Below are 15,601 nucleotides of genomic sequence, written 5' to 3'. Positions count from 1 at the left end.
CTGCTTTTTTCTAATTCACAAAAAGGCACCAAATAGATGAGAGGAGGGCCCATGCAGGGTGCTAAGGGAGCAGAGAAGAAGCCGGTTTAATTTAGTACAGAAGCAAAAAAAAAAAAAAAAGCCCTCCTGGGGAAGAGGGACAGGAAAGATTAGCAGCAGTTTAAAATTTTATTACAAACTGCACAGAATATCCAACTTATTTCTCCTTATTGGATTTCTGGTGTAATAAATAGTTTCTCAGAAAAACACTTTCTCAAATTGCAGTTAGACCTGAATGTCTCTCTGAAGTTAATTAGCAAGTGAACAAAAGTGCTCTGAAGCCAGAGCAAGAAGACAGCAAGTTGCACGCACATTTCAGACTGTTTTCCCTTGGACAAAATTCTGAGTCTGTTTTTTATATGTATTTGTTTTTGCTAGGTTATTTGGAAATGCTGGTATTTTCCAACACATTTTGGTGGGTAATATGTGGAGGAGTCATAGGATAATTGCTGCTTAATGGCTGAACAAATGAGCGGTGAGGAGCCCACCCTTCTTCTCCCTGAGAATTAATTAATTACTGGAGGACCGATGCTGAAGCTGAAGCTCCAATGCTTCGGCCACCTGATGCGAACAACCAACTCATTGGAAAAGACTCTGATGCTGGGAAAGATTGATGGGAGGAGGTGTAGGGGGCAACGGAAGATGAGATGGTTGGATGGCATCACTGACTCAATGAACCTGAGTTTGAGCAAACTCTGGGAGATAGCGAAGGACAGGGAAGCCTGGTGTGCTTCAGTCCACGGGGTTGCAAAGAGTCAGACACGACTTTAGTGACTGAACAATGAACGACAACAATGGTAAGGACAATAAAAGGCATTTCCTGAAGTGGTTTACTCATTTTTGAGAATTTAACAACCAGCCATCTTCAGAAGCACGAAGTAAACTCCCTTATAAAGAATAATGTACTGTGTTTCTAGTTAATTAAAAATATAAATCACAGTGACAATGGCTAGGTTTGTCACTGTGTCAAACACTGCACTATGTATCCAACACTGTTCTTAAGTGTGTGTGTTTACTCAGTTCTTCCCCATGACAACCTCTGAGGGAAGAACTGTTTTTATTCCCATTTTACAGATGAGGGAACTGAGGCATAAACCCATCTAAGCAACTTGCCTGAGGTCACAGAGCTTTCCAGGTGCAATTGAAACACCAACTCTTAAGATTTCTTAATTAATGGAAAAACAAACTCCTAGAATTAACCATGAAAAAAAGTGAAACTGGCAGTAACTCAGTCATGTCTGACTCTTTGTGGCCCCATGGATTGTAGCCCACCAGACTCCTCTGTCCATGGGATTCTCCATGGAGTGGGTTGCCATTTCCTTCTCGAAAGGATGGAGGTAGCCATTTCTCTCTCCTGACCCAGGGATTGAACCCAGGTCTCCTGCATTGTGGGTGGATTCTTGTCTGTCTGAGCCACCAGGGAAGCCTGCCAGCATATAATCAGCATTTTAGCCAAAATAAGCTTTTATACTTATTATTCACTGAGAAAGCCCTTCAGGGAGGAAAGGAAGGTAAAAGTATAAGGAGATACAAGAATATGAGGGCTCTGAGCCTCTTTCTCCAAAAGAGGACTCAGGCCTGGGCATTCAGATCTGCCTGTGTATCAGGATTACTCCCATTATCCACCTCCCCACCCTGCTGTAGGTACCGGCGAGGTATCTATCCTGTCTGAGTCTCTAGAACGCTCTGACTGCCTGTGAGCGTTGCCGTAAGGACTCTCTAGAGGGTTTTCTGCAGAACTGTTGTCCCTTGAGATGCTTCTTATAAAGGCATCTTGTGGACAACAGATTTGGAAAGCTGGCTTACTGCATTTGCTTCTGAAAAATTGACAGCATGCCTGGGCCTATCCCAGAGCCTCAAGAAATCCTCTACTCAGGAAACCTGTGTACTGTTTTAAATCCAATATTGCAGAAACCTGCTTGATTACAGAATTCTTTGTTTCTGAGAACGCCTATGAAAGCATCAGTAAAACTGGTGCCTGAGAAATGCCACCTCCAGGTAAGCATATCAGTGTAGAGCAGCAGGATACACAGAGAGAAGGAAAGAAAGACTAGAAAGGAAGATGGTTCAAGGCGAGAACGTGGGTGGAGTACAAACTGAAATATCCAGGGTGGTTACCGTAGTGCTTCTTACGTGCTAGTCCTAAAAAAAAAAGTCTGTTGCACTGAAGTGTACAAAGGGAGGAGGAATTTTGATTATGTAAGACAAAGCAGTGGGAATGACATATTAGCAGCCTGGGCGTAGTGAGATGATGACCCACACAGTATCGCCTTACTTCTGGAGAGGAGAAAAAGGAACACAGTGTATTGGTAGGAACCAGGCTACCAAAGGAGAATGAAGAAGATGGAAGAAAGTTCCTTCACTTGGACTTAAGAGCTAAAACTTAAAAAAAAAAAAAAACTGTTTTGGACTTCAGTTTTCTTTCTTTCTTATATTTTTTTTCTTTTCAAACTTTGAAAGCCACAAAAGACAGCAGAAAAGCCAGAAAAGAACACGTAATCTCTCATGCAACATTGCAACAAATATTACCTTTAAAAAAAAAAAATCATAGGAAGGTTTGATTTCCTTCTTGAAGCTCCCAAGAAATAATAGGGAATATGAAATTAGTAAAGTGTAGACACTTCTCTGCCTCAGCTGTAGACACAGCCATAGGATAACATATTTATTAAAAAATACTGTCCCCTTTGCTTCACGTTTTCTAGAGTTTCTAGAACCTTTATAAGGAATCATAAAAGTGGTAGGGGGTTTTTCTGTGGAAAATCCTCCATCTCCAGCATTCCTGACCCACCCACAACACTGCACAGTGACCTGAACTCAACGCAGGAGTGCTGTGGGAATATTATTTATGAGCATATATTACTGTGTGCAAAGACTGTAAAGCAGGAAACAATTTGTGTTTGAGGCTATAGTTTTACTTCTTGGAATCATTTTAAATGGGTAGAGAGGGAGGTTGCTAAAAATGTTCTAAAGTTGAAACATTAATCCAGGCCAGGGGTAGACAAAGAAAAAGGAAGGATAGCATGGAGAAGAGCCCATCTCCAAGTCTGCAGGTGCGTGGACTGCCCCGCCCCTCCAGCAGACCTGGGAGGATGCTGTCGGAGGGAAAGGTGATTAGACTGAAAACCTCCCGTTATTAATGAGAGCTTCGAGCAAGTCATGCCAAGATGAGCGGCTTCACAGGAGGCTTCACGAAGGGCTGTGAGGACCTTATCAGGGCTGGCCCTTCATCTCTGATAATTTCCGAATTCTCACTTCGGGTCCCAAGAGGCCTGGCTTATCTTCATTTCTGTGAGATCTCTGGGTCTTTATAAGAAATCCAGCACATCCCCCTTCCTTTGTGCTAGTTGGAATGGCTCTTTTCTTGTTCCCAGAAAAAAGCTTCCCAGGACCGGGGACTTCGAGATAAACGGAGAATTTCAGTGCAATGTGATGCACTCAACCCTCCTCCAGGCCTCTGTTTGATCTGTCTGGACACTTCTGTTTTAGGCTATTGAATGGAAACTGAGCATGAAGCAGAATCAGAAATGAAACTAGAGATGAGCTCTAAACAGACAGTCACTATGAAAAATAATACAACAGTTTCAGAACAATTGGGGCCTGTAGAAGTCTCACGGTGACAATATAACTATGCGTGCATGCTGTGTCACTTCAGTCGTGTACAACTCTTTGCAACCCTATAGACCACAGTCCTCCAGGCTCCTATGTCCATGGGATTCTCCAGACAAGGATACCGGAGTGGGTTGCCATGCCTTCCTCTAGGAGATCTTCCCAACCCAGGGATCGAACCTGCCTCTCTTATGTCTCCTGCATTGGCAGGCAGGTTCTTTAGCATTAATGCCAGCAGGGAAGCACAATATAACTATATCTTTTTATCTATTATTTTTCAGATTTTGAGAAGAAAAAAATATAAATATAAAGAATGCCCTTGTACACAGTATATGCAGTAGTAAATAGAAGATAAGACACCTTCAAATTGCTGATTTTATCTGAATTTTAAAAATGTCAAATAATTACATAAATTGTGTGCCTATTCAGAGTAGGGTGATTTTCACTGAACAATTTCTAGAAAGCCAAAAAAGCATTCTTTGGGGAAAAAAAAAAAGCATTCTTTGCTAACCATTCTATTATTGTACATTATGAAATAAGATATTTTAAATGATTAAGAAGGGGAAACTTCTTTCAAAATGAAACAAAACTCCCTTTGAGTATACATTATTTCAGTTGAAATTATGTTTTTAAAAAGAATATCATATAATTTTTTGGAAAATATCACACTTGGGATAATATGCTTGATCTAGTTGCTACCAGACAATAACCATCAACTTGTTTCTATTTCAATGAAGATTCCAAGTTCACAGAAACTTAGAAACATGCTGTTTCCATAGCAGCAGATAAAGGGTGAAACTCAAAAGATTTTATTGATTTTAACACAGCTTAGAGAATTTGCTCTCTTTTTTAGCAGTAATTTTTGCTTTTTCTTTAGTCTTTAGCAACATCTCATATTCTCTTGTCTAAATGTATCTAGCAGGTCATAAAAAATTTTGAAAGCAGGTTAATTATGACATTACTGTAAAATTACACATTCTTATAGATAGTAATATATCTAATTCTTAATGTAAAAGAGATGCTAAACTATGGATCAGGCATCAAGGACTCTGCATGTCATGTCAGTTTAACATATGAATAAAATATGTCATTCTATTACAAATGTTTTAAGATAATTCATTAATGATTAAAAAGCATGTATAACACTTGCTGTGGCTATTGATTTATTGACTCAGACACCGGGAATCAGGCTTTTAAACATAAATATTACAGCTACAAAATGCCAGTTTCTTCACGGTTAATGGGGCACCATGACAATGAATACTGAAATTAGGAGTATAACTGTTCCAAGTGAGCATGCTAAGAAAACAGGAAACAGACTTTCTTCTTTTGGGCCTGTGTTCAGTTGTATGTTTTTTCACCGATTATTCTGATCTCTTAAAATTTCTATTTGTCAAAACACAGAAAAATGGCCCACCTGTAACAGACATACAGCCCAACGGAGCGATGAGAGTAATGGGGGCGAATCCATAGGCCGCGAAGTTTCCCGTCTCTCCCAGGGCCATCAGTATGACCCCACCCCACCACAACACGCTCCTGAAGTATGGCCTTGGGTGTTCTTGCTGTGCTGACCGAAGATGTGAATACTTCTAGAAGTCAAACAGAATGTAAATAAGAAAACATTTCCACGCAACTAAAAATTGCCTTGAAAATTTTGGTCCTATAAAATTGCTTCAAGGCTCTTAAATTTATTTGCAGATTATAATAGAGCAATGATTATGGTTTTCTGTTTTGTTCCAAACATACTAAAAGTGACTCATACTGACACAGTATTTTATAGTTTAAAGGGCCTTCTTCATATTAATTAATTCTCATAACTCTGTGATATAAATATCATTATTACTATCTAAAGATGGGATGTATGTTAAGGAGTTAAGTGACTTTTTATTCTACCACACCAAAACACTTCTTTTATTAGATTGTCAAAAAAAAAATCAGGTTCCCAAAATAAACATCATTGAAATAAATACGATAAATTATTAAAGAAACACCTTTGGAAAAGGGATTTAAAGAGAGCATATCTTAGGGTGAGTCAAAGTAGCTATCACAATAAATGTAACAGGGCAGAAAGTTCTGGTAGCAGAGGGTTGGGATGGAGGAATTCATTTATATCTGGTTTGAGTATATCCTTTTATTGCAAACATGTGAATTCCTGAAAAACTGGCCATTAAATAAAGCCCTATTTCCCTCTTGATTTTCTAATGATAATTGAACTCACTTCTTTAAGAAGTATGCACAATTCTAGATGACTTTAAAATTTTTTCTTTAAAAATTTTTAAAAGCTTCAGGAGCTATTCAGAAAATAATAAAAGTACCATAAGAAAATGTAGAACATTAAAATAAACCTTGGTTTATGCCAATATTATGAACACCTTTTCTCAATGTGATACAAATTCACATGAAGTTTAACTGGGGTATACAATACTATTAAGAGGTTCACAAAAATATTTAACTTCTTTTAAAATCAAAAGAAAAAACATGGATACAATCCAATCAGCACTACATTTGTCTTTATATGAATAAGGACATAAGATACACTTTCTTTAATGGAGGAAGAAGGCAAGAGTGTCTGTGCTTATTAAAGTCATAATGTGTCCCTGGATCAAACTACAGAGTTAGAAAAATAAGCTTCTTCTTACCTGAATATTTAGGGAAATGCTGATTACCAGGTTTCCTAAAATGGCCAGCAAAACTCCAAAAAGGTGAATCTATAAAAGAAAATGCTTTCTTTAAATAGCATTTGTAAGATATTTACCAGAAAAAAACAACCTACAAAAATTTAAGTTGATACATTCATTCCTTTGTTCATTCATTCTGCAAATATTTCCGTAGCATCCATTTGCCAGGGTCATTTGGAATATGGATAACAGTTTTATTAGGATTAATTTCTCACTTTAGTCAAATATTATTTTTTAGAACTAGTTCAGTCTATATTTAATTCTCTAGATACTTGCTCCCTTTACTAAAATAGTCATCAGGTTCTCACTTTTTCCCACTAAGATGCTTCTACTTATTCTGTTTCAGTTTTCCTCAGCAACCCCTCTGATTGGGGTGTTCACTGTCTCAAGTATGTGAGTGCTGTTCTCCCTCTTTTCTTTCTCTTAAGATATTCTGGTAGACTGGAAGATAGTCTGGAAAACTGTGGTATGAAAGAAAGATCATTGGCTTTGGAGTTAAAGGATGAATGTGAGATTCAGATCTGCTATTTTCTAATGGGCAACTTTGAGCAAGCTACTTCAGCTCCCTGGATCCAGTAGACAGTGGTAGTTAGATAAGATGTTTCCAAAATCCCTCTATCTCCAAAGTGTCATGAACTCTACCGGTGACAGACTAAATTTTCCACTGCTCCCCTGGTCAAGAACCCACAGTCCCTCTCTACAGTCAACTACATCGAGTATAAAACTACTATCCCAGCTCCCCATAATCCAGCCTCATCCCGAACACCCACTGTCCACAGCATGCTCCAGGTTGCTCTCTCTGTCTTGGGTACCTGGGTCCCGACTTCTCCGGTCAGATGTCATACCTTGCTCACGTCATTGCTCTCACCCAGACACCATCTCCTTCCCTCAGCCCATTCCAAACAGACCTCACCCTCCTGGCTATCTGAGCTCCACTCATTACAACTGTCTCAGACACCACAGCCCATCTTTACTGTCTCAGAATCTAAATGGTGCACGTCCCTATTTCTTCTTTTATACTGTCACGTGTATCATCAGGCTCTGTCAAGAGATGGCAAATTCTCCAAGGGAAGAGGATCGTGTCTTAGACTTCCACTGGGTCTTCTACGTCATCTACTATACACAGTGAGGGGCTTAAAAAAACACTTGCTTGAAAAAGTATATAGTGGTTTAAAACAAGAACTACAGAGGTTAAAAAATAAGTTCTGACACATTGCCCAAGATGTTTACTATAGATAGCATATGTATTACTTAATAACTTCAAAAGATGCATTTACTGCTACTATCTGGGTACAAAGATGTAATATCTGCTAGTAGTAACAATTAGTAATGATAGAGGGACTCTTCCCCCTTTTTCTTCTTTAGTACAGAACTTTTAACTAGCTTCAAATTCCAAAGCATTATTTGAATTTCAAATGAACATTACAAGCACAAGGAACCCTTTTCAGAATGCAAAATGTCTTTGAAGTTTTAGAACTTTATTATGCGTGCTGAAGTGAAATTCAGTATTTTTTTAAAAATGAAGCAGAAAAGCTGAAAACCCATTTAATAGCTGACATATAATATCCATAGTCTTTAATCAGTTAAGAATTTTCTTTTCCTAATAAAGGCAGTTGGCAACAATTTTGATCACTATTCCTCATGGGGAACAATTGTATCATAACATAATGTGCTATTTCCATGCTTTCGATTTACAATTGAGTACATTTGGCAGTAATCAGGAAAATAAAAATTCAGAAGAAGTTTGGGATTCAATGAGTAATTATGAAAATCTTCTGTAATTATAAAAGTAAACTGGTGAATAGAAATAACTTACTTCAAAATTCTTTAAATGATTCACTGAGTAGTTTAAACACCACCAGGCCCAGTGTTTAGAAACTGGTTAGCAGGATTTGGCAATGATTTCTTGGATATGACATGAAAAGCACAGGCAACAGAAGAAAAAATAGATAAGCTGGACTTTATCAACAGTGAAATATTTTGTGCATCAAAGGACACTATTAGCACAGTGAAAGGCAACCCACACAATGGGAGGAAATATTTGCAAATCATATATCTGATAAAGACTGGTATCTGAAATATATAAAGAATTCCCACAACTGAACACCACCAAAAAAATAAACAATGCAGCTGAAAAATGGTCAAAGAACTTGAATAGACTTTTCTCCAAAGAAGATATATAAATGGCCAATAGGCAGATGAAAAAATGCTCAACAGCACCAATCATTAGCAAAAGGCAAATCAAAAACAATTAAAAAAAATAACAGTAAGCTTTGGTAAGGATGTGGAGAAACTGAAACTCTTGTTCACTGCTGGCGGAGATATAAAATGGTTCAGCTGCCGACCTCATACCATATACAAAAAAATCAGCTTAAAATCAACCAAAGACCTAAATGTAAGAGCCAATACTATAAAATTCTCAGAATAAAACACAAGGGTAAATCTTTGTGACCGTAGATTTGGCCATGGATTCCCTTAGATAGGCATCAAAAGCATAAACAACAAAGAAAAAAATAATTGGACTCATCAATATTAAAGAATTGTGTATTTCAAAGGACACGATCAAGAAATTGAAAAGATAATCTATAAAATGGGAGACAATATTTGGAAATAAGACATCTGATCATACATCTGATAAGGGACTTATACCTAGAATCTGTAAAGAACTCATATAATGCAGTAATAATGACAAATGACCCAAATAAATGACCCAAAGGATCTGAACTCTCACACACTCTTATGGAAATATAATATGGTGCAACCACTTTGGAAAACAGTCCAGCAGTTCTTCAAAAAGTTAAGCACAGAATTTACATTTGACTCAGAAATTCCATTCCCAGGTATAAATCCAAGAGAAATGAAAACATGGGTCCACACAAAAGCTTGTACACGAATCTCCATACCAGTGTTGCTCAGATTAGTCAAAAGTGGAAGTAACTCAAATGTTCATCAACTAATGAATAGATAAGCAAAATGTGGTATATTCATACAATGGGATATTATTCATCCATAAAAATGAATGAAGCAATGAAATATGTTACAACCTATGTGAACCTTGAAAAGTTTATGCTGGGTGAAAGAATTAAGTCACAAAAGACCACGTATTTTAAGATTCTATTTACATGAAAGGTCCAGATTAGGCAAATCTATACAGACAGAAAGCAGAATTGTGGTTGTTTAGCGGTGGGAAGGAAGAGGGACTTGGGCATTACAGCTAAAGGCCGGGGCTTTCTTTTTGAGGTTATAAAAATGTTCTAAAGTTAATTGTGGTGATGTTTATACAACTCAGTGAACTGTACACTTTAAATGAGATTATATGATATGTGAATTATATTTCAATAAAGTTGTTAAAAAAAAACACAGGCATTAAAAAATAAATAAATAAAAATAAAAACACAGGCATTTACTTTTTTGGTCCAAAGAAACAAAATGCTACAAATGTAACTAGCTCTACTTCAGTCTCTTCTCCCTCCCAGAGATAAATGACTGTTTTTATGAAGCTGACATAAATATATTTCTTTCCTTCCTTGATTTAATTATCTTTATTTTGTTTACTCAATTTTTCTTTTTTTGTCTTCTTCATTTGAACTCTTAACTCACTAGCTTTTTCTGCTTCTTTCTATCCAGTGGTATATGCAAATAGGGCTACTCATTTCTAAGTATACCTTCTGATTTCCCACCTGCATAGCTTTGGCATCCACAGTTTTCACTGGCATTTAGTTCTAAACATTTTATGATCATCTTATTTTAATCTGAGCCTATATTATTCAAAGGTGTGCTTTTCAACATTTCTAAATGAATGAGGTGTTGATCACTTTATTACTAATTTCTAATTTTACTGAGTTGTGGGCAGAAAACATGCTGTGTATAAATTAACATTTGCCTTTCACCTATTATACAGTGTAAATTAAAATTTGTGACTGACTGGTGTAGGGTCAAGAAATGCTCGATGTTTGAAAAAAAAGTACTTAATAGTTGAGTTAATATATTTTATATATTCTATCTATTCATCTATCTCCATTAATTCATTGCTCAAATCTTTCCTATTCTTACTAAATTTTGGATTGTTTATTAATTACCTAGGGAGGTATGTTAAAAATACACTCAAATGTGTACTTACCCATTTTTCCTTTTAAATCTATTGAGCTTTGTTTTATATTTTTAAGACCATAGTGCCAGGTGTATACAGGTTCAAGACTGTTTTATCATCCCAGCTAATCGTTCCTTTTAAGTATTAATCTCAATGTTTTTTCTTTAAAATCTATTTTAGCTGATATTAATATAGTTACTTTCTTTTGATATTTGCCATTTTCCACATCACTTTAACATTTCTGTGTCATATTTTAGTCGTCTCTAATACACAGAAAATAATTGGACTAAAAAAAACCCTGACACTTTCTGTGAAATGGGGAGGTGAGTCCATTTTGTTTATTGTGACTATAAACATATTTTCATTTATTTCGACATTATTTATGTTTTTGCAGTTATCTTGCTTTTTTTATTTTGCTTTCTAATTTCTCTTTTCCTGAATCCTGTTGAAATGACTGAGTTTTCTTTATTCTTTTCTTTCCCCTATTCTTCTGGCCAGGGAAGTTACATATCTTATTTATATTCTGTTAGTAACTACTGTTAAATGTTTTTAACTTTCAATTTTGAAATAGTTATGGATTCACAGTAGGCTATAAAGAAATGTCAAGGTAGGTCTATGCACTCTTCCTCTAGCTTTCCCCTCAATGTTAACATTTTATACAACTACAATCCAGTATCTATGGTCTCTCTATCCTTTCCATGTGGAACTCCGCTTACAAGTATGTTAGACTTTTTGATTCTTTTTTTCCTAAAATAGCTCTCATATTTTCTGACTCTTATCTCTTTGTACTGACTTATGGATAAGTTCCTCAGATCTATCTTCAAGTTCAGTATTTCTGACCTCCCTTTCAGGTCAGAATATACACACCCATCAGTGCATATATTAAGCTGTACTATAATCATTATGTTTACAAAATATCTATTTGGTTGTGTTGCTGGACTATTAAGAAAGCTGAGTGCTGAAGAATTGATGTTTTTGAACTGTGGTGTTGAAGAAGACTCTTGAGAGTCCCTTGGACTGCAAGGAGATCCAACCAGTCCATCCTAAAGGAGATCAGTCCTGAGTGTTCATTGGAAGGACTGATGTTGAAGCTGAAACTCCAATACTTTGGCCACCTGATGCAAAGAGCTGACTCATTTGAAAAGACCCTGATGCTGGGAAAGACTGAAGGTGGGAGGAGAAGGGGACGACAGAGGATGAGATGGTTGGATGGCATCACTGACTCAATGGACATCAGTTTGAGTAAGCTCCAGGAGTTGGTGATGGACAGGGAGGCCTGGCGTGCTGCAGTCCATGGGGTCACAAAGAGTCGGACACGGCTGAGCGACTGAACTGAGCTGAACTGACTGGGTATTAGCTGCGTCCTGTGGGACCTTTTGTTGCCGCACGCAGGCTCTTTAGCTGTGGCGTGGGCTTAGTTGCTCCATGGCAGGTGGGATCTCAGTTCCTGACCAAGGATTGAAACCCCCTCCCCTACACTGCAAGGCAGATTCTTAACCACTGGACCAGCAGGGAAGTCCCTATATTTATTCTTTACAGGTGTATTTTCCCACTAGACTATCAGCTCCTTGAGGGCAGAGCTGTGACTTACCAACTCATCTTTGTAACCCTAACAACTAGCACAGGTATCCGGCACAGAGAAGTTGTTTACTAAAGGCTATTTGAACTTAACTACTCTCAGACTGATTAAAGACTATCTAGAAATAGTAAATTTTGACCTTTGGCCTTAGAAAGATCTCAAACAGAGTACTTCATAATCAACTGGGGTTGGAATTCAGAAAACACTCAGTTTCATGAGAAAAAAAGCTTGTTGCAGAATTCAGATTTCAACAATTAAGGGTCCACTTGTGTGCAATAGAAAGCTGCCTGCTGTCTTCTAAAGTCTAGTTATTTCATATCTACTGAAATATATAGGTATAAAGCAGGTATCAGAAACAGTTTCCTGCTAATACAGATATACTTCATTCCTTGTGCTTCACTTTATTGTGCCTCACAGATAAGCATTTTATACAAATAGAAGGTTTGTGGCAACCCTGCATTGAGTAAGTCTTTCAGCACCTCTTCTCCAACAGTACTGCTTACTTCTCGTCTGTGTATCACGTTTTGGTAATTCTTGCAATATTTCAAACTTTTTCATTATCATAGTATTTGTTATGATTATCTGTGATCAGTGATATTTGATGTTACTATTGCAAAAAGATTATGACTCACTGAAGGCCAGATGATGGTTAGCATTTCTTAGCAATAAGATATATTTTTTTATACATATATATGTATAGTTTGTTTTTAATTTAGTTGGCTGTGCCAGGTCTTAGTTATAACATGCAGGATCTAGTTCCTTGACCAGGGATCAAACCCAGGCCCTCTGCATTGGAAGCATGGCATCTTAACCAATAGAACATCAGGGAAGTCCCGGCAATAAATTATTAAGGTATGTACACTGCTTTTTTTTTTTTTTAGACACAATGCAAAATGCAATATAATTGCACATTCGATAGACTATGCAAGTGTAAACATTACTTTCACATGCTGGGAAACCAAAAGTTCATGTGACTCACTTTGTTGCAATACTTGCTTTATTGCAGTGGCCTTGAACTGAAACTGCAATAGCTCAGAGGTATGCCTGTGCACAGTATAAACTAGTATATCTCATTCTTTGTTTTTCTGAAAGTTTACCTAGTTATTCAAGGTTAATTGCATACTCATTAAATTCATTTGACACATACCTGTAAATAGTAGTAATTCAGTAAATCGTCATTAATGTCCCTAATTGGTTGAGATGGGGAGGTTCAAATTTGTAATGTTTCCCCAGAAAAAGTGGTTTAGTTACCTTCAAGGACATAGAATAACTTGAGGTAAGCACTACGAAACGCTGTTTCCAATTAGAGGCTCTGGTAAATGTGCTTTAATGATTGCAGAATTCTCATCAGAAATCAGTGGTGTCATTTGCATATAGCGAGCAGCCCTTATAAACTTACCACTTAAATTAAGAGACATCTAGTTTACTTCATTACTTTATTCAGAGTGCTATCTGCCTTCCAGCATACTAGAATTAATGGAAGCTTAGGTTCCTCTCCTCTCCCAACCCCCTTTTCTCCCCTCCCTATTGATCTGGAGACTGGTGGTCAGGAAAGAGAACAGAGAGCTGGAGAAGGAAAGTGACTTGCACAAAGTCACACAGTTAGATAGATACCAGGCCAATTTTGGCCCCAGGCACCCAGCTCACGTCTGAATCACCGTTTCTTCATAGACTGCAATAGCTAACTGTCTGGCTAGTTAATGTTCATTTACTGCAATTTTAAACTTAGCAGAATCTGTTTCTTTTTCCCAGTGCACATAAACTGAAGCAAAGATAATAGAAGCAAAGGTGGCTCGACATCTTGACAATGCAATTACAAGTGCAGACCAGAAACACAGAAAGATGCCCTTTATTTTTGTAGGGTTCACTCCTGTCACTACTGCAGCTTAAGGTCTAGCTTTTCCAGGATGTCTTGGCAAAGAGATGGTGGGAGCCACAGCAAAAATTTCTGGAGAATGAGCTTTAAAATATCAGCACTAATAAGTACTCAGGATGTTTTTGTTTTACTTGGAATAACAATCTTCTATCCTCCTTTTTGGTGCCAGAATGGTCTTTAGATATTCCACATAAAGTTACTGACCTATAACCATGGGTGGAGGAGTTTGGCCAGATGGTGACAGGATATGATAATAGGGACGTGTAGAATTGGTCATAGCCTGTTCCAGTCTCTGGCGCTGCCTTCAAAACATAAATTCAGAATCAGACCCTGGTGGAGCCAGTATATGGTTCAAAAGAACCATAGATTCAGAGCTAGTTTTGAACACTGTAATAGTTGTATTTAACTCACAGCTAGAATAATGCTATCTCCTGTTCCAGGCAGTAAAATATCCTTGACCATGGAAATGAGAGATCCAGTTTTCAGTGTGGGAAATATCACAGGTTAAGTGATTTAAGTCAACTAATCACTGAAGGAGTGATCTTACAGAACCTGAACCTACAAGGGGATGATATGCCTGAGAAATGAGTATTCAGTTCATCTCATCTCACAGGAAACTCAGGAATGAGCTGGGGTGGTTTTGTATTTGCACCTAGTAAACAGGTGCAATCTTACTTCCAGAAAGTGGGGAGGGGATAGGAGGACATCCAAAGTCTTCATGATACATCCTTAAATTTGTAGGAGTAAAGATTCATAATGTGTGCAATCTACTTTCAAATGATACGTGACAATATAAATAAAAAACAGGAAGAGAGAGGGAGAGACAAAGAGAATGAGCAAGAACAAACAAATGTGGTACAGTGTTAACAAGTGAATCTCCAGATGAAGACATGTGGTGTTTACTGTATTATTCTTCTGAGTTTTCTATAGGTTGGAAAAATTCCAAACTAAGAAGTTAAAAAAATATGCTTTAGAGGTTCAATTAATTTTTTAAAGACAATATGGGTTCACTTTAAAAGAGTTAAAAGAGGAGATGATAACAAAGAAAGAAAAAAAAAAGTGAGAAATAAATAGGAAGCTGGCTGAACTAAGGAAAGAGATAAATGAGAAAAATAAGACCACTGCACAACTTAAAACCACATGTAGGCGAGGGTGGGATGAGCTGAAAGAATAGCATTGAAACATGTATATTATCAATTGTGAAGCAGATCGCCAGTCCAGGTTGGATGCATGAGACAAGTGCTCAGGGCTGGTGCACTGGGAAGACCCAGAGGGATGGGATGGAGAGGGAGGCGGGAGGGGGGTTCAGGATGGGGAACACATGTACACCCATGGCTGATTCATATCAATGTATGGCAAAAACCACTACAATATTGTAAAGTAATTAGCCTCCAACTAATAAAATAAATGAAAAAAAAAAAAAACCCACATGTAGACACTGGTTGGGAAAAATACGCAAGGTGGAGGAAAAAGACATGAAATGTAAGTGATCACAGAGAAGATGGTGGATAGGGGAGACAAAGTCCACATCAGAGGCTATTTGCTCAGTCATGAACCCATTTGGTATTTATCTAGCATCTAGTAAATATTAGGTCCTATTTCAGGAACAAAGGATGCAAAGAATCTCGAGAAGCTCAGAAGAGGTAGTAAAAGTGACCAGTAACAGATGGCTGCTGCGCTCACTCAGTCGTGTCCGACTCTTTGTGACCTTGTGGACTGCAGCCCACCAGGCT

The 15,601-nt window shown here is 37.5% G+C and overlaps 1 protein-coding gene across 1 annotated transcript in view; it reads right to left on the bottom strand.

The window, feature by feature from the left end:
* Nucleotides 1-15,601, bottom strand: part of NIPAL2 (NIPA like domain containing 2) — a 77,503-nt gene that overhangs the window by 48,413 nt on the left and 13,489 nt on the right. The window contains exons 2-3 of the mRNA XM_043483816.1: nt 6,285-6,353; nt 5,063-5,234 (exon numbers count right to left, since the gene is read on the bottom strand). Of these exons, the coding sequence (XP_043339751.1) occupies nt 5,063-5,234; nt 6,285-6,353 (241 nt within the window). The remainder of the gene's footprint in view (nt 1-5,062; nt 5,235-6,284; nt 6,354-15,601) is intronic.

The sequence above is a fragment of the Cervus canadensis genome, chromosome 12, assembly GCF_019320065.1.
Source record: "Cervus canadensis isolate Bull #8, Minnesota chromosome 12, ASM1932006v1, whole genome shotgun sequence".
In the NCBI taxonomy this organism is placed as follows: Eukaryota; Metazoa; Chordata; class Mammalia; order Artiodactyla; family Cervidae; genus Cervus; species Cervus canadensis.
The sequence above is the reverse complement of the archived record's forward strand: the minus strand, read 5'-3'. Positions and strand labels throughout refer to the sequence as shown.